The sequence below is a fragment of the Macadamia integrifolia genome, unplaced genomic scaffold, assembly GCF_013358625.1.
Source record: "Macadamia integrifolia cultivar HAES 741 unplaced genomic scaffold, SCU_Mint_v3 scaffold453, whole genome shotgun sequence".
Classification (NCBI taxonomy): domain Eukaryota; kingdom Viridiplantae; phylum Streptophyta; class Magnoliopsida; order Proteales; family Proteaceae; genus Macadamia; species Macadamia integrifolia.
In genome coordinates this window covers 516,692-534,551 of record NW_024870454.1, presented here as the reverse complement: position 1 = coordinate 534,551, position 17,860 = coordinate 516,692, and the positions used below count along the sequence as shown (strand labels likewise).

The 17,860-nt window shown below is 37.6% G+C and overlaps 2 protein-coding genes and 1 pseudogene across 2 annotated transcripts; 2 read left to right on the top strand and 1 right to left on the bottom strand.

Annotated features, from left to right (window-relative positions):
- Positions 1–306: 306 nt before the first annotated feature.
- On the bottom strand, positions 307–1,340 carry LOC122068703 (cytochrome P450 71A1-like). Its single transcript, XM_042632583.1, has 2 exons — positions 402–1,340; positions 307–327 (listed from the first exon to the last, which is right to left on the bottom strand). The coding sequence occupies exons 1-2, from the start codon at positions 1,338–1,340 to the stop codon at positions 307–309; spliced, it is 960 nt and encodes a 319-aa protein (XP_042488517.1).
- Positions 1,341–7,260: 5,920 nt separating this feature from the next.
- LOC122068709 (probable glutathione S-transferase) lies at positions 7,261–8,207 on the top strand. The gene is made up of 2 exons (XM_042632590.1): positions 7,261–7,627; positions 7,733–8,207. The coding sequence occupies exons 1-2, from the start codon at positions 7,319–7,321 to the stop codon at positions 8,078–8,080; spliced, it is 657 nt and encodes a 218-aa protein (XP_042488524.1). The 5' UTR covers positions 7,261–7,318; the 3' UTR covers positions 8,081–8,207.
- A 1,489-nt stretch (positions 8,208–9,696) lies between these two features.
- Positions 9,697–11,010, top strand: LOC122068702 (annotated as a pseudogene).
- Positions 11,011–17,860: the final 6,850 nt, after the last annotated feature.

Below are 17,860 nucleotides of genomic sequence, written 5' to 3'. Positions count from 1 at the left end.
TTTTTTTTTTTGGGCGGTGGGGGATGGGGGGTGGGTCAGCCCATTTTGAGCATTTCGGTCAATAATAAAAAAAAAGCCCTCATGTCTAGTTCATGAGAGAGAGAGAGAGAGAGAGAGAGAGAGAGAGAGAGAGAGAAGCTTGGTGCAATAGTAAGATTGCTCCATTGCGACCTAATGATCACGGATTCGAATATGAAAATAGACTCTCTACGAAGCAGGGTAAGACTATCCATTATGAACCTCCCAGACCTCTCACAGTGTTGGGAGTCTCCCTTTTTATTTATTTCATATGGCAAATGAAAATAATTAAAATATCCTAGAATTTCTCTGCAAATCAAAATGGGAATTGAAATGAAATTTAAGATGCTAGGATATGGATAGATAGATAGATAGATACATACCACAAGGATTCCTTTGATGTTGTTGTGAGTGAGGGAGATGTTAAAGGTTGAGTCCTTTTGAGCTTGGAGCAAAAGACCCACAAAGTCTTCTTGATTTGATTGCTTATCATCCTTCTTGGCCATGAGATGTTCATGGATGACTTGATCAAGGAAGGCATCCAACTTTTTGGAAGTCTTGTTTATTTTTCCTTGCAAACCGGTGAGTCTATCAATCCAACCCAACAATGGAAAGAAGTCTTTCACACAAAATGTTCCAAAGATTGCTACCAATTCCCTAGTTATTTGTGCTACTTTGCCCTCATTATTGTCTTCTCCTTCATATTTCCCACCCAAAGCAGCTCTAGAGATCAAGTTATTGGATACAATTAGTAGCAAATCAGTAATATTAACTGACTTACCCATTTGACAACAATGATTTATCTTCTTAATCAAGATATCAACTTCTTCTTCCCTCACAAAATTGAATGATTGGACCCTCTTAACACTTAAAAGCTCAAGTGCACAAAACTTCCTTACCTGTCTCCAATACTCACCATAGGGTGCAAACCCAATATTGCTCCATTCATAGAAAAGCTTCTCGCCGACAGCCATTTTGGGCTTACTTGAAAACACAACATCATGAGACTTTATCATCTCTTCAAGAACCTCAGCAGAGGAAACTACAACAGTTGGAGAAGAACCCAATTGCATGAGCATGAGAGGACCATATTTGTGAGAAAGTGCTCTAAGAGATTTGTGAGGGAGTGTCCCTAACTGGTGAAAGTTTCCAATAAAGGGAAGCTTTGGTGGAGATGGGGGCAAATTTTTGGGTTTCTTGGTTGATCTAGTGAGCTTTAAAATAAGTAAAGAAGGAATGAAGAGAAGAAGAAGAAGTTGAAGAATCTGTAATGGTTGCAGTTCTTGAGACCATGGGAGCTTCATTAATGGTCGTAGAGCCATTGTACTAGTGAGGGATAAGCAAATCCAGCATATGCTGAGAAGGAAGGAAACAAATCTTTTTATTGACAATGAAATGTATGTAGTAAATAGTATAAAATTGTTATTGTTTAAGGGAATGATTTAAAAATTTTGTATTTTCATTTAAAAACAAACAACGTACACTATTTATATCGTGCTGGGCAGAGCATGGGAAGGGCAACTTTTTGGTAAGCACAACTCACTACTTACAATACCACCAAAATTGGGGGAAGAAGGGGGACCAAGGTTGTGTGTGTGTGTGTGTGAGAGAGAGGAGAGAGAGAGGAGAAGAGAGAGAGAGAGAGAGAGAGAGAGAGAGAGAGAGAGAGAGAGAGAGAAGAGAGAGAGAGAGAGAGAGGGGGGGTTTTTTTTGGGGGGGGGTTGGTGGTGGTGGTGGATGGGTGTGGGTTTGGTTTACTAAATCTACAGTATAAATGGGGACCATTTGATGAATTTCTACCAAACATTGGTTTTTGAGCATGATTTTAGGTATCGGGCGTGGTACGGATTATCCATATCAGTATTGACTGACATCATTATTGATATCGGATTCGTACATAGTACGGACATGGGGTATAATGGTTAAAATAATATATTCTATTTATACCTTTGAGGGTAAAATTGTCTGATATTGATTGATAATTTGATACCATCTCAAATCCAATTCAATACCGACACACATTTTGGTCTGCCAATACCAAATACCAAAAACCATGTCTCAAAAACTTTTGTGGAAGTAGTAGTACGCTGATAGAGACCACTGTTAGTTAAAACGGGAACGGCAAAAAAACAGAAACGTATGGTACGGGTTTTAAACAGATAAAAACGATGAATGGTACGGTCAAAAAAACAGGGAACGGAAAACGGACGAAAACGAACGGTACGAGTATTAAACGTGTAGTTTTCAAAAAAACGAAACCAAAAAAATGGTAATATACTCATGCAATTTGAGGGATTATTACTTGTATACATGCATCTAATATTCCAAAAGCTCTAGGAGTCCCAAGATAAAATAGCCTAATGGGCTACAAGAAAATGAGATGTTGCTAGCTTTAGCTTCTCCTTACTCAATGGGCTATAAGAAGATGAGATTTTTTTCCTATTGATAGTATGGAAGTTAAAAACAAAAAACCAAGTACCATATTGTCTTTACTCTTCACTTTTACTAATAGTTTTTTTTTTTTAAAAATGAATTAATTTTTTTAATAAGATTCCTATTTTACCCTTAAAAAACGGATACGCGTTTAAAACGGCCGTTTAAAACGGATTCTTTTTCCGTTTCCATTTTTTTCCGGATTGTATAATAGCATACGGAAAACGCGTTTTAAACGGCAAAAAAACGCAAACGCGTTTAAACGTGTTTAAAATGCATTTTAACTAACAGTATTGGAGACTATTATGGGGGAAAAGAAAAACATATGCATATTTATTGATTTTTTATTTTTTTATGAATAGAAAATATATTAAAACAAAGAAATGGGAAAAGAAAATGCAAGCCACAGACAGACGAACACAAGGGAGACCCCCTAAACACAAACTAAAAAGTGTAAGAAAACATATAAAACTAGGGGAACAAATACTTCCATAAAAAAAAAAGAGAGGGAACAACTAAACTTTAGGGGGAGGGGGGAGGGGGGAGGGGGGGGGAGACAATAACAACTATTAAAAGAAGGGGACACAACCGAAACTGAGGCTGGGAAGATACAAAGTACAAGATGCTAGAAAGATGATACACCAAAATTAGGAAGATCTCAAGCGAGGGTAAGATGTTTGTTTCTGCTAGAATATGGGCACAGAGTATAATTGGGAAATTTCTTATTTCTAATCTGAAAAGAGATGCCCCCAGATTTGTTCAATAGAACATGAAGAGGACGTCCATCTCCTTTTGTTTATTTTTCACCAAATATCATAAATCATTGCACTAAAACCTAGTTTACCTGGAATGTTGCAGGAAGATTTGCTGTTAAAAATATTCAAGACACACTTTCATTCTCCATCAAAAGGAAGAATAACTCTAGGAAAAGACCAACATTTCCTATGAACACCTTTTCAGATAAAATTGGAAAAGAGACGAGAGAAAAACAAATGGTCCACACCTTTAAATGAATTCCAACATAGGCAACAATTAGAGATTCATTCTCTGAGAAATAAATTCTTAGGTGGGGAGTGGATTGAGCAAAAGGTCTCCAAACAATAAAGTTATGCCAGGGATGGCAGAGCTAAATCAAGCCATCGTATACTAGAGAACAGTAGGAGCTTTTGAATGCACATGATTTCAAGTAGAGGAACCAGAGAATTTCTTTGAAGAATAAGCCACCCAATTAATTAAATCTGCATTACCTCTAAACCTCAATCAAATATTTTTGGAGCTTGCTCTAAACCTTAATGAGAGAATGAGATTTGGTTATTATCAGATCAGGGTTTTAAAACTCAAAATCAGTGATTGAAGTGGTTAGTGTCGATTCTGTTATGAGTCGGTTTGAAAAAACCCAAGAACGATTATATTTGAGGAATAATCCAACGATTCTAGTGTTATTATCTAAGCATAGACTGCATCCACTTCTAAAAAATTGGGATCAATGATCGCTGATTCTGATCTGAATCAAATGATTCCCCATCTAATTCTTTGATTTTTAAAACTCTATTTCCAATGGGTGGTTCTTCTCTTGCTTTCCCACCACTTGGGTACTTTGACATCCCTACGAAGAGAGGGATTCCATCTATTAGTAAAAGTGATGTCCACTTCCACATTTCACACCCACCTGGTGTCACAAATCTATCTCAAGTCGGATAAAATCTCATGGAAAATGTATCTCTAAGCCACTGAGATTCCTATATATGCCGTCTCATAGATAATTATTTTTAAAATAAAAATTCATCTACAAAGTATCATTACTAAATATGATAAAAAATCTAAGTAATTTTTTATAGAATCATTTTGAGTAATAAATACAATTTTTTTCTTTTAAGTTTAAATTTTTTCACTTAACTTCCTTCTAATTTCCCTTGTAGTCTAAAGAAAAAGAATTTTTTTTTTTTTTTTAAATAATCATAACTGCACAAATTGTAATTGGACTACGGGTCCATTCCAACATATGCATCCATCCTCTGTGAATTATGGAGCCCATTGTATGGTTGAAATCTTGACTACTGATTTCATAATTTGTTTCCTCCTGTGAAATCAAACGCCAAGAAACATGAATAATAAAGAGACAATAGATCCGTACAACACAGAGATTTAACGAGGTTCACACACCAGGGTGGTGTGCTACGTCCTCAGACGAAGAAGAAGATGATTCACTATGCAGAAGAGAGATTACACCCTAGCAGCGGCGAAGAAAAACTCGCCCTGAATCCCTAGCTGCGTGAAAACCCTAAAATACAATGACTTTCTCAACAAGCAACAGTACATTATATATACTCCAAAATTGTGGGTCACCCATCGGGTCACGATCGATCCGGTCGAACCATACCAAGGGGCCTACGCCCCCGCACCCCCATACGAGATCAGTGATGGGCTCCGGGCTTGGGCCTATCGGCCCAACCCCTCTACTTCCATCACAGATCTCAGAAAAAAATTCCCATTCGGGTCGCCACCAAAATATGTCGGATCGGGTCAATCTTCAAAACGGGTCAAGAATTCGAGACAAACTTAACACCTCCCTTCCCCAATCACAATTCCCACCTCACCTTTTCTTATGATAAAAGAAAAAGAAAAAAAAATCATCCTATTATGTTTCTTTTTGGCATGCATAGTTTAGAGAGTATCTTTTGATTGCGTGATATTAACATGGCAAGTTAGATGGGGTTAAAATTTAATAACCAGAATAAGCCAAGTCTTTTTGTTCACATATAAAAATTTCAATCCATATAATTTGGCTTAAGTAATAAAATAAAGCATCGAAAAATCTAGGATATAAGATAAAAAAAGCCCATGACTACAAAGAATAAAAGTTCAAGACAATTGATATAAATGACTGCATGCCAATATCTGAGAAGGAATACAATTGAATATGAATCTAAAATCTAAACACAATCAATATAAACTATTTCTTTGCTATCAAACAATCGAAATTTCCACATCACGAAACGATTGGGTGCACACTCAAAGGATAATGTAAACCAATACGCCCCACAAAAACGTCGTATATAGAACATATTGTTTATGATAATCATTTTATAATAAAATAATTTCATAAATAAATGGTTTAATTAGAAATATCATGAGAAGTTTCCTACTTGTTTTTGGATGTATCTTCATTTGGAGATGTTTCTTTTTAGTGGCCATGTTAAGTCCCCGGCCCCTTGATTGCCGTTGTGGCTTGTATTTTTGTTCTTTTCTTCTATTTTTATATTTTTTCTCATCCAAAAATCAAAAATAAAAAATGCTTCTCACAAGCCAATTATAGTTGATAAATTTTTCGTATGTCTCTCTTTCCCTTAAAAAAAATATATATTAATGCTACATACAAAACCTCAGTTACGTGTGAGATGGACAATTTTCATGTAATATTGAATTGGATAAAACTATAAGAGCAACGACGAATGTTTTTGGTGAGAGTTCACTTTCATTTGGGCCTGCTTATTAGTCAAACATAGTTGGAGAAGAAACAAAAAAAAGCCAGTTTGTTCTTATATGTTTACCACAGGATAAGAATCTAAAAAAATAAAATAAAATTAAGAAATGCAGATGTAAAACAAGTGGACAGAAGCCAGCTCCAATCTTTTTTCCCTAAAAGATTCATTATATTAAGAAAAGCTGAAGAAAAATAACATCACTACTGATCAAGCCAGATATAAACTACATACTACCATAACCCAAGGGTGTCAATTTAGGCTGGCCCGAACCGGTAGGCCTGAACCTGATCAAAAAATTTTGAAATTGGCCCAGTCTGTTTATTAGATGTGTTGGCTCAAGTTCAACCTGATTAACATTCAGTTGTTTGCAGTGTAAGGATGCTACCCGACGAGCACTTGATCAGGATCGGTCGATTAATAGTCCGACTTAACCTGACATGTTTTACTAAGCCCGACACTTTTAAAGCTCATTTAAAGATAAATGTCGCTCATTAACACATTTAAAGTCCTCTAAGACCCATTTAACCTAATTATTAGTAACCCGATTCAGGATCAGTTCAACCATTCATAATTACTTAAACAAATTGATCACGATGCAAGATTCTAAGGTGGGAAAACGATAATGAATCTAACCAAAATTGACACCCTTGGGTTAGGACACATCCCTACCTTGCATCCTTGACACATCTGTGATTTATGTGTTAGTGTTAAGATGGAGGGTGAGGACAATGAGATCCTCTCAAGTGCGTTAACCTCCTTCAGTGCATATCAGACAGTTGAAAAGCACTAAAGGTGCATGTCCAGGTACTACCACCCATCCAATACACGTTGGACGAAAAAAAATGTCCCCACCTATCCTCAAATGGGGTCTTGATCCGAAATCTAAGCCAATTATACTCTTTTTGAGAATAGAGAAGAGTGTTTTTGGTGAGAGTTCACTTTCATTTGGGCTTCCCCAGTCGTCAAACACCTGTGAAGATAAAACAAATAAAAATTTTCTTTCTATAATTACCAGAAAACAAGAAAACAAGGCAAGCCCACCGACCCACCCATAAGATAGCCATCTGGTTGGCTAATCAAAGATATAATTTTCCTTTCTTCGTATCTCCTACATTGTGTGTCACAGCTTACGCAAAGAGTGACATTATTTCACGGATTCCTCTGTGGAAAGTTCAGTTTGTACTGAAAAATCAAATCAGTTTGTGGATTATTATGAGATGGGGATTCAAAAACTTGAATTTTGACTGTAGGTTAACAGTCAACAAAGTCTGCTAATCTTATCTTCTCTTTTTCTTCAATTTATTGGAAACTTAAAATTGATTTAGCTGAAGTTTCTAACCATATATGATTTCTGATCTTATCTTTGCTCATCTCTGTAAGATATGGAAGAAGTGAAGGTAATTGGATTCTGGGCCAGTCCATTCAGTAGGAGAGTCATCTGGGCTCTCAAACTGAAGGATATACCATTTGAATACATTGAAGATGACCTCTTCAACAAGAGTGAATTGCTTTTAAAGTCTAATCCAGTTCATAAGAAGATCCCAGTTCTTATTCATAATGGAAAACCAATCTCAGAATCTTCCGTAATCCTTGAATATATCGAAGAGACATGGCCGGAGAATCCGTTGCTCCCTGAAGATGCTCATGAGAGAGCCATAGCTCGTTTCTGGATTAAATTCATAGATGACAAGGTGATTCTAGTTTCTATTATATATCGTAATTTCATGTATGTTCCAAGACCCTGTCTTTAACATGTACAACAATTTAATCTGTTTCTAATGTTATTGATGATGCAGGGTCCTGTTTTCTTTGCAGCCTTCAAGGCTGCTGAAGAAGAACAAGAGAAGGCAGTAAAGGCATCCATGGAAGTGCTGAAAACCTTAGAAGATCATGCCCTTGGAGATGATAAGTTTTTTGGGGGCAATAGGATTGGATTAATAGACTTGGTCTTGGCATTCATTTACTGGATGGAAGTAATGGAAGAAGCTATAGGGTTGAAGATTTCTTTGAGGGAAGCTCATAACTTCCCCAAATTGCATGCATGGGCTGAGAATTTTAGGGAAGTTCCAATGATCAGAGATAACCTTCCTGATCGCAGTGCACTTATGGACCATTTTAGACACCTAAGGAAATTTTTTATTTGATCATTAATATCATTATTAGGGTTTGCTTCATATTTTAATTCAATTTCCACTTGAGAACTCTCCATTTTTTATGCGTAAGATATCTATCATGTAGTAGTCATTAGCAATAAATAAAACATCTATTATGTAATTGTTGTTAGCTATTGTTTCGTCCTTTAACTTAATTTATTCTTGAAAGAAGCTGTGATCATCAGCTATAGAGATTACAATATCTTAGCTAGCTCATCAGAGCTCTATTATTGTTTTGTATAGGATATCTATAGCTATCATGTAAAACAAAAAAAAAAAAAAAAAAAAAATTAATCAACAATAATTGAACTATTGTAAAGGATTTCAATGGGGATACCAAGACAGAAATCAAAACATTTTTTAATTCTTCTGATAATAATATTCTAACAAGGATTGAAAGCAATTGTACAAATTTTGTCATTTAAATAACTATTTAGGATCAACATGATCTTGATGAGTTCCCATTTAAATATCAATATCAATCGTATCATTAAATATGGAAGGGTATTTTAGTAATTTTGAAATTCATAGAAGTTCTTTCTTTCTCTCTCACACGCACACATACACACAAACAACCCCACGCTACCTACTTAAAAAAAAAAAAGTAGACTATAAATAAGTATGTTCACTAAGTGTTAAAAATTAGGTGAATTATTCCCGGCACAATGGTCTGTTATTTTTCCTAATGTCAGAGAGCATGTACTCTACCACATGAATAGATGTACCTATTCTGACCGTTGGATAGAAGAAAGACATGGTCTAAATATTAGGTGAATTATTATTAATTTTATTAAAAATATTTTTTTTTTCTTTAACAATAATAATTGAGCCCACTCCAAGAGTGGGCCACTCGAGCCAACTTAAAGTGTCTGGGTTGTCCTCAATTTCTTGTCTTCTTTGTGTTTATTTTGGCCGTCCAACTATATTGCCCCTTAGGAGCCTTATGTCATCATGTAGGGGTGAAACAGGGCCGGGTTGGGTTAGGTTTCTTAAAACCCTAACTCAATCTTAAATCCTCAAAATTCAACCCAAGCCTAACCCAATCATATCAGGATCGAGTCGGGTTGGGCTAAGCTAGGCTAGATATGATTGGGTTGACCCTGACTTCTACAATGGTTGGATTAATCTTGATTGAGCTGTTTTTGCCATTCATATCTCATATATTAAAAAATTATATATATAAAAAAAATGAAATATCAATAGGAGCCCTAAATTCTAGTATAAAAATTCAGGATTAAATTTTGGGCTAGATTGGGTCGGGTTGCACCGGGCTGAGGCCTCAACCCGAGCTTGACCCAACCCTGACCTAGGGTTGGGGTTTTTCAAACCTAACTCACCTCAGGGTAAACAAACTTGGCCCAGACCTTGTTCGGGCTCAGGGCGGGTTTGGGTTGCCAGGCCCAAACTTTCACCCCTATTGTCATGAATGCCTTTCAAAAATTGGTAGAATTTGGTTCGTTATGAGAAGAATCACAATATTGACCGTCGTACGGGACTCTGCCCAATAGTAAATGGACCTAGTTTCTCTACACTTATAATAAAAGAGGAATCTCCATATTTCTTTCTAAGAGTGTCAATCAGTCAGGCTCGGTCGGACCTAGTTAGACATGGTGGAGCTCTTGGCTTGCACTGTGAATTACCTATTTAAGGAATTAGTCGGACTAGGTTGGGCTCGGTGGGTTCTGGGGTTTATCCGGGCTTCTACTAACCAGGTTAATCGGGCCTTAAACGGGCTAATGCACCATTAAAGCCTTAATAGGACTTTAATTGTCTTTAATTTTAGAAAAATTAATTAATTTTTTAAATCATTAACAATTTAAAAAAGACTTTACACTTAATTACATTCAATAATTGATAAAAAATCAATATATACCTTATTCCATAAAAAAAAATTCAAAATATATTATATAAACGATCAAACTAGTAGACCGAGTTAAGTCGGGCTTATAAACGTGTCGGGCCAATTAGGCTTACATCGTACACGGTGAATTACCTATTGGGTCAGTCCAGATCATGCCATAAATGTGTCGGGCTCAATTGAGCTTGAAATTAACACATCTATCTCTTCTCATAAATATCATTTTGTTAGTAATAGATGAGAATCTAATGATGACCCAAAAACTCAATCCTAGGGTGACATCAATGGTAAAAAAAAAGAAGATTGGAACAAGTGAAGCTACTTGGAAATTATACCAGCCCATTCAATCGGAGAGTCATCTTGGCTCTCAAACTGAAGGGCATGCCCTTCAAGTACTTAGAAGAGGACCTCTCCAACAAGAGCGAATTGCTCCTCAACTCCAACCCAATTCACAAGAAGATCCCAATCTTTATTCATAATGGAAAACCAAGCGTAGAATCTACCATAATCCTTGAATACATCGAAGAGGCATGGCCAGATAATCCATTGCTCCCCAAAGATGCTTATAAGAGAGCCATAGTTTGTTTCAATTTATGGAGGACAAGGTAATAACTCTTTTCCTTTTTTCATCTTCCTTTGGAGTTTAATATATTTATTTATTCATCCAAAAAAAATATTACGTTGATAATCATTACAGATGCCCATTATCTATGCTTTCTTCTTGTCCATCGCCCGGGAACATGGGGAGAAGGCAATAAAGGACTGTTTGGAACTGTTGAAAACAATTGAAAATCACGGTTTTACCAGAGATAAGAAGTTTTTCGGCGGCACTAATATTGGATTAACGGATTTGGTTTTTGGATTCATGGCTTACCAGTGGGAACTGATGGAAGAGATAGTAGGAGTGAAGTTAATGGAAGCTGATAGCTTCCCTCGATTGCATGCATGGGTTGAGAACTTCAAGTCAGTCTCTGTAATCAAAGAGAATCTTTCAGATCGTGAAAGACTCAAAGCTCATATGAAATGGCGAAGGGAGATGCTTGTTGGGTCATTTGTTAAGTAATTGAGTCTTCAGTTGGGGCCTAAGAAGTCAGAACTCAGAACTGATTTTGCAATGTTTCTTACAAAATCATTAATTCTTTAATAGTAAACCTTAGGTATATCCTTTTGGATCTCATTAGCATTTAATGCTAATTAGGTTGCTTTCATCATTTTTTGGTGAAAGGATAGCATATATATACAGGTGATCATATTTTTATGGCTCATGAGTTTTATACCTTTATCCCAAAATGGCTTTATCATACTACTTTAATTAATGGCTATTAAAATTGACCTTTTAAAAGAAGTCAATTGGGATTTTCTATAATTTACCTTCCGAGGTTATAGGTTTCCATCTGTTGGTTTACCTATCTTGATCAATGACTCCCCAAATGTGTGTTATGATACTCTTCTTTGGGGATCAACATCAAATGGCATGCCTAGTGTTTCATCTATTTATCATACTTTTCTTTCTCATTCATCTCTTGATTTAACTCCTCACTAGAATGTTTTACCTAAAAAAATTCCTAGCTGGAATATGCCTTGACATTAACTCTGAACATCCCTTCACCAAAAAAAAAAAAAAAAACCCTCTATACACCATTTTTCCCTATTATATAAAAGGGGCAATTTTCTATGAGAGAGTGTAATTCCTACGCATGTGCAAGGGCCAATGAAAGCGCACGAAGAAGTATCCATATAATTGTCATTTCCCTTTCATAGGGGATGGGCTGATCATTTCTCCCACTGTGTGTAGGTGTAGGTGCCACACTCCCTCACAAAAATCATTTTCACTTCATAAAGGAAACGAAAAGTGTCTATGAGACTATAGCATACAATATGACAAGAGACACTGATAAAACAAATAAAAAATTCCAAATGTCTTTGTGCATATCTTACGTTGTTGGCTCAGAAAAACCCTTGCCTGTAAAAGAAGGGTAGAAGAATGCTATATGTCCATGTTCTACATGCTCATACAAAGCCCTAGTTTGGTGTGGGAAACACCGACATTTAGTGTTCTTTTCTCCGATAAAAAAAGGCAAGAGAAATTTGTTAGCTTGTGCAGCTACTGCACGAGTGCGCAGGCTAATGGGAGGTCACGTTGAGACATTTAAACAGGCAAAGCAGTCTTTTCACACGCACTTATGATTGGGTGTAAAGCCAGGCAAGCGAGCAGAGTTCTTTCTCATAAAAAAAAAAAAAAAAAAATTACAATGCCACCCCTTAGAGAATGCCACTATTAGAGAGACAACCCCTACATAATACCAAATTACGCTCGTACCCCCTACCGCCAGTCTCTATTAAGTGAGAATTTGAATCGATATTTTTTCCCTTTTGTCTAAAACACATAAAGGGTATTTTCAAAAAAAGGCTGAGCGATATCCTCCTAAGATCATTCTTCAAATTGGGAACCATTGATGGAGATGGGGACTCTCTAGGGATTTGCTCAGTTATTTCTTCTCGGCATAGGATGGTATGAATAAACCATAATAAACAGGGTAAGCAATGTTAGGCTTCTATGGTTTACATGGTCCTTTTGTATTTAACAACGATGAAACCTTGGATTTTGGGACTCCCTCTTCACGCTAGATGAAAAAAACTTGATCTGAGAGAGAGAGAGAGAGAGAGAGAGAGATGGAGATGGATTTTTTGCTCTATGCTCATTTCTTGATTCCCTCCACTCGACCAGTTAACCAGTGATTAGGCTTTTACTCCGGTTTCAGTGGAATAACTCTACTAGGAACTGCTGGAACTATGTTTCTGCCTAGCCATATCAATGCCTCCAATATCAATCCAGTCTTACGCTCACAAAACCATCTCTATAAAACCCAATAATTTTTGTTCTGGAGTCTCTATTAACCACTTTAATTTCCGAAACAGTGTATGCTGTAGTATCAAGACAGAAACCAGACTTTCAACTCAGAGATTTTCGAGACTTGAGTAAAAAACGCTTAAAAAGCCAAATCTTCACAACATCAATCTCCCAAGTCGGAAACCAAACTTTCTTCATATCTTCTCCCTTTGCGTTAGTAGCTAAGTTACACTTCCCTCCTTCAAATCTTTCAGACCCTTCCAAATGCTTGAAGAAACTTGTTGTAGAAGATGCTGACGATGGCATGTCGTTGGCCCTGCACATGTTCTTATTGGTGTATGATGTCTTGTATTTCATCGCAGTTTAATCTAGGGAGTACTGGTGCAGCACCTAGACAGGCAGGACAGGGGGTTACAAGGGGGGCAGGAGGCCCCCCTGCATAGCAGGGGTGTAGGGGGGCACAGCCCCCCGCTCAAATTTTTTATTTGAGGGCAATTGTGTACTTTCCAGATTAGAGTTTTTTCGCTATATATTTGTAGCGAGGGTTTCTTTCTCTGTAATGCAAGCAATACTGAGAGGTGTGAGGACGAGCACTGTAACCCTATTCTCCATTGATAGTGAAGCAGGATCTCATCTCATCGGGGACGTAGGCAACCTTGCCGAACCTCGTAAAATCCGTGTGCATTGTTTGTCTTGTTTTTCCATTATCTTCTGCATCGTTTTAGGGTTGCGTTTCTACAAAGTGGTATTAGAGCTCTAGGTTTCCGTTTTCTAGGGTTTACTATCACGATAGTAGGGAAGGGATCGAATATCAAGTATGATATCGAGAGATTTAATGGGAAGAACAATTTCACCCTCTGGCATCAAAGGATGAAGGATCTTCTGATACAGCAGGGTTGAGCGAAAACGTTGTTGGGGAAGTCGAAGAAACCTACAAAAATTACTAATGAAGATTGGGAAGAGATGGAGGAAAAGGTGGTAAGTGCTATTCAATTAAATCTTTCTGATGATGCCCTACAATATGTTGTGGGCATTGAATCTGTACCACAGTTATGGACGAAACTTGAAAGCATCTACATGACGAAGTCCTTAACGAACAAGTTGTTCGTGAAGAAGCAATTGTATTCTCTACAGATGGAGGAAGGTATGGATCTATTAGAGTATCTTAACATGTTCAATCAAATCGTAAGTAAACTTGCAAACCTGGAGGTTAAGATCGAGGATGAAGACAAGGCGTTACTATTGCTGTCGTGGCTCCTAGAATCATATGATCACTTAGTAACGACTCTCTTGTATGGAAAGGAGACCCTTGAGATGGATAAAGTCGCAGCTGCTCTCATGTGCAATGAAACAAGGAAGAAGGCTAGTAGTACGAAATCTCAAGGAGAAGGTTTTTTCGGAGGTGACAAGGAGCAAGAAAGAGGGAGATCGAATCAGAAGGGATCTGTGAAGAGTCGATCGAAATCAAAAGGGACAAAGACAAAGGTCCTCTTATTACTATTAAAAGAAGGAAAGTCATCTGAAGAGAGAGTGCTTGAAGAGGAAGGCGGACTTAAAGAAGAAAGGAGTAGATAAGGCATCTGAGGAAGCTAGCGTGGCTGACAGTTCAGATGGAAATGATGGAGATGTACTCTCTATATCATCAAGTAAGAATCAACCTTCTGATTCTTGGATTTTAGATTTTGGATGTTCATATCACATGTGTCCACATAAGGATTGGTTTGATACATATCAACCATATAATGGTGGGTTTGTCCTAATAGAGAATAATGCCGTATGCAAGACCATTGAGCTAGGCACTATCAAAATCAAGATGTTTGATGGGATAGTAAGAACCTTAGCAGATTTGAGACATGCACCGGAATTAAGGAAAAACTTAATATCTTTGGGGGCACTTGACTCAAATGGTTGCAAGTACATAGCAGAAGGTGGAGTTCTCAAAGTTATTAAGGGTGTAATGGTTGTTATGAAGGGATAGCTAGTAGGAAACCTATACAGACTCATAGGGAGCACAGTTATGGGTGGAGCATATGTGACTATAGATGCAGTATTTGATACAGATGATACCTATCTGTGGCATATGCGGTTAGGGCATATAGGAAAAAGAGGATTGATGGACCTTCATAAAAGGAAAATGTTAAAAGGAGTAAAAACTTCTAAATTGAACTTCTGCAAGTATTGTGTGTTCGGAAAACAGTGCAAGGTTAGTTTCAAAACTACAAAACATAAGAGTAAATGGGTGCTTGATTATGTACACAACGATGTATGGGGTCTTTCAACAATAAAATCTAAAGGTGGGGTAGAATACTTCGTGACCTTTGTTGATGATTATTCAAGAAAAGTCTGGATCTACATCATGAAGCATAAAAGTGAGGTGTTCACTAAATTTAAGGAATGAAAGCTGAGGTAAAAAGGAAGATAGGAAAGAAAATTAAATACTTGAGAACAGATAATGGAGAAGAGTACACATACAAGTCGTTTCTAGAATTGTGCAAAGCTGAAGGGATTACACGTCACTTCACGATTTCAAAGACATCACAATAAAATGGTGTAACTGAAAGGATGAACAGAACACTTCTAGAAAGAGCTCGAAGTATGAGGCTGAATGCAGGGTTGAGCAAGAGATTTTGGGCAAAAGAAATGAACATAACATGTTTCCTCATCAACAAGTCTCTATCAAAGGCGATTGATTGTAAAATTCCTAAAGAGGTATGGACAGGAAAACCAGTAGATTATTATATTCTAAAAATATTTGATTGTCCAGCCTATGCGCATGTTGAGAGTGAGCAGTGTTCCAAGTTAGACTCAAAGTCTAAGCAGTGTATCTTTCTTGGTTTTAAGAAAGGTGTAAAGGGATTCAAGTTATGGGATCCAAGTTCACAGAAAGTTGTGGTTAGCAGAGACATTGTGTTTGATGAGTCTCATATAGTGAAGTCAAATTACAATTCACAAGCAGTTGATGAAAATAAAGAAGGTTCTACTATGCAGGTGGAGTTAGATGAGTTAGAAACACAAGAGAGAATGAGTCATCAAGTGACTAACCAGGACAACAGGAAGCAGTAGAAGTTCCATATACTGTGACAAAGGATAAAGAAAAACGTACTCACAAAGCACCTATGAGATACGGGTTTGAGGACATGGTTGCCTATGCCCTCACTGTAGGTACAGGTGATCCATCTTCCTACCATAATGCTTTGAGTGATGCACAGCATGATAAATGGATGACAACTATGATGGAGGAAATAGAATCTCTATAGAAGAACAAGACTTGAGAGATTGTGAAAAAACACAAGGGAAGAAAAATCATTGGGGGTAAATGGGTCTTTCGTAAGAAAGAGGCAGCATTTGAAAAGGAGCGTGAAAGGTATAAAGCCAGACTTGTAGCTAAGGTCTATGCACAGAAGGAGGGGATAGACTACAATGAAATATTCTCTCCAGTGGTGAAACACTTCGATCAGGGTATTACTTGCTTTGGAGGCCATGTACGATTTAGAGCTTGAACAACTTGATGTGAAAACTGCATTTCTTCATGGTGACTTGGAGGAACAAATTTACATGGAACAACATGAAGGTTTCAAGGTGCAGGAAAAGGAAGACCATGTTTGTCTGCTTAAGAGGTCGCTTTATGGCCTTAAGCAATCTCCTAGGCAGTGGTACAAGCGTTTTGATTCTCACATGATGAAGATTAGCTACACAAGAAGTGAGTATGATAGTTGTGTTTATTATAAAGTGTCAAGTGATAATTCCATTATTTTGTTGATGCTTTATGTTGATGACATGTTCATTGCTGCAAAGAACAAACATAATATAGTCTCTTTGAAGTCTTTGTTGAGTGCTGAATTTGAGATGAAGGATCTTGGTGCCGCTAAGAAGATCCTTGGCATGGAAATCCTTAGAGATAAAAATGCAGGTAAACTTTAGGTTACTCAAAAGAGGTATATTGAAAAGATGCTAGAGCGTTTCAATATAGAAAAGGCTAAGCCGGTTAGCACTCCGTTAGCTGGCCACTTCAAGTTATCTGAAAGTGAATGCCCTACAACACATGAGGAGGTGGAGCAGATGTCTCAAGTCCCTTATGCTAGCGCAGTTGGGAGTCTCATGTATGCTATGGTTTGTAGCAGGCCGGATTTGTCTCATACAGTCAGTGTTGTTAGCAGATACATGAGTAATCCAGGGAATGAGCATTGGAATGCAATTAAGTAGATCTTCAGATATTTGAGCAAGACTAAAGATATACGTGTTATGTTTAGTGGCAAGGGAAGTTCTACAGAATTGGCAGGTTATGTTGATTCTGACTATGCTGGTGATTTAGACAAGGGGAGGTCTACTACAGGGTATGTGTTTACATTGGCTGGTAGACCTATATCATGGAGGACGATGCTTCAGTCTACAATTGCATTGTCCACTACAGAGGCAGAGTACATGGCAGCAGTTGAGGCTGCTAAGGAAGGAGTCTGGTTGGCTGGATTGGTTCGTGAGTTGGGGTTGGTGCAAGGAGGTACAGTGTTACATTGTGACAGTCAGAGTGCCATACATCTTACAAAGAATCAGGTGTTTCATGCAATGACAAAGCATATTGATGTGAGATTTTACAAGATCAGGGAGCTTGTGTCAAAAGGCAGTATTCACTTGAGAAAAATTCATACAGATCTCAATCCTGCAAATATGTTTACAAAGCCAGTTACTACAGAGAAGTTCGAATCCTGTTTGGACTTGATTAATATTACTCATTGTTGAAGATGAGGGACTCGTCAAACAGGTGCGGGTTTGTACCTCTAATGAGGTACAATGATGAAGACGTCTACAGGTTATCTTTACAGGAGGCTCGACAGAATTCAAGTCAAGGTGGAGATTGTTGGTGTATGATGTCTCGTATTTCGTCGCAGTTTAATCCAGGGAATACTGGTGCAACACCTAGACATGCAGGATGACGGTCCTGCTAGTCGGTTAGTGGGCCATGGGGGTTGCAAGGGGGTAGGAGGCCCCCCTGCACAGCAGGTGGTGTAGGGGGCGCAACCCCCGCTCGAATTTTTTATTTGAGGGCAATTGTGTACTTTCCGGA

Bases quoted from the DNA above. Each gene is read 5' to 3' on its own strand.
- LOC122068703 (XM_042632583.1), bottom strand. From the start codon at position 1,340: ATGGCTCTACGACCATTAATGAAGCTCCCATGGTCTCAAGAACTGCAA. The intron at 328-401 runs GTATGTATCTAT...TTTGATTTGCAG, and splicing joins ACATCAAAGGAATCCTTGTG to AGAAATTCTAGGATATTTTA.
- LOC122068709 (XM_042632590.1), top strand. From the start codon at position 7,319: ATGGAAGAAGTGAAGGTAATTGGATTCTGGGCCAGTCCATTCAGTAGG. The intron at 7,628-7,732 runs GTGATTCTAGTT...TTGATGATGCAG, and splicing joins TTAAATTCATAGATGACAAG to GGTCCTGTTTTCTTTGCAGC.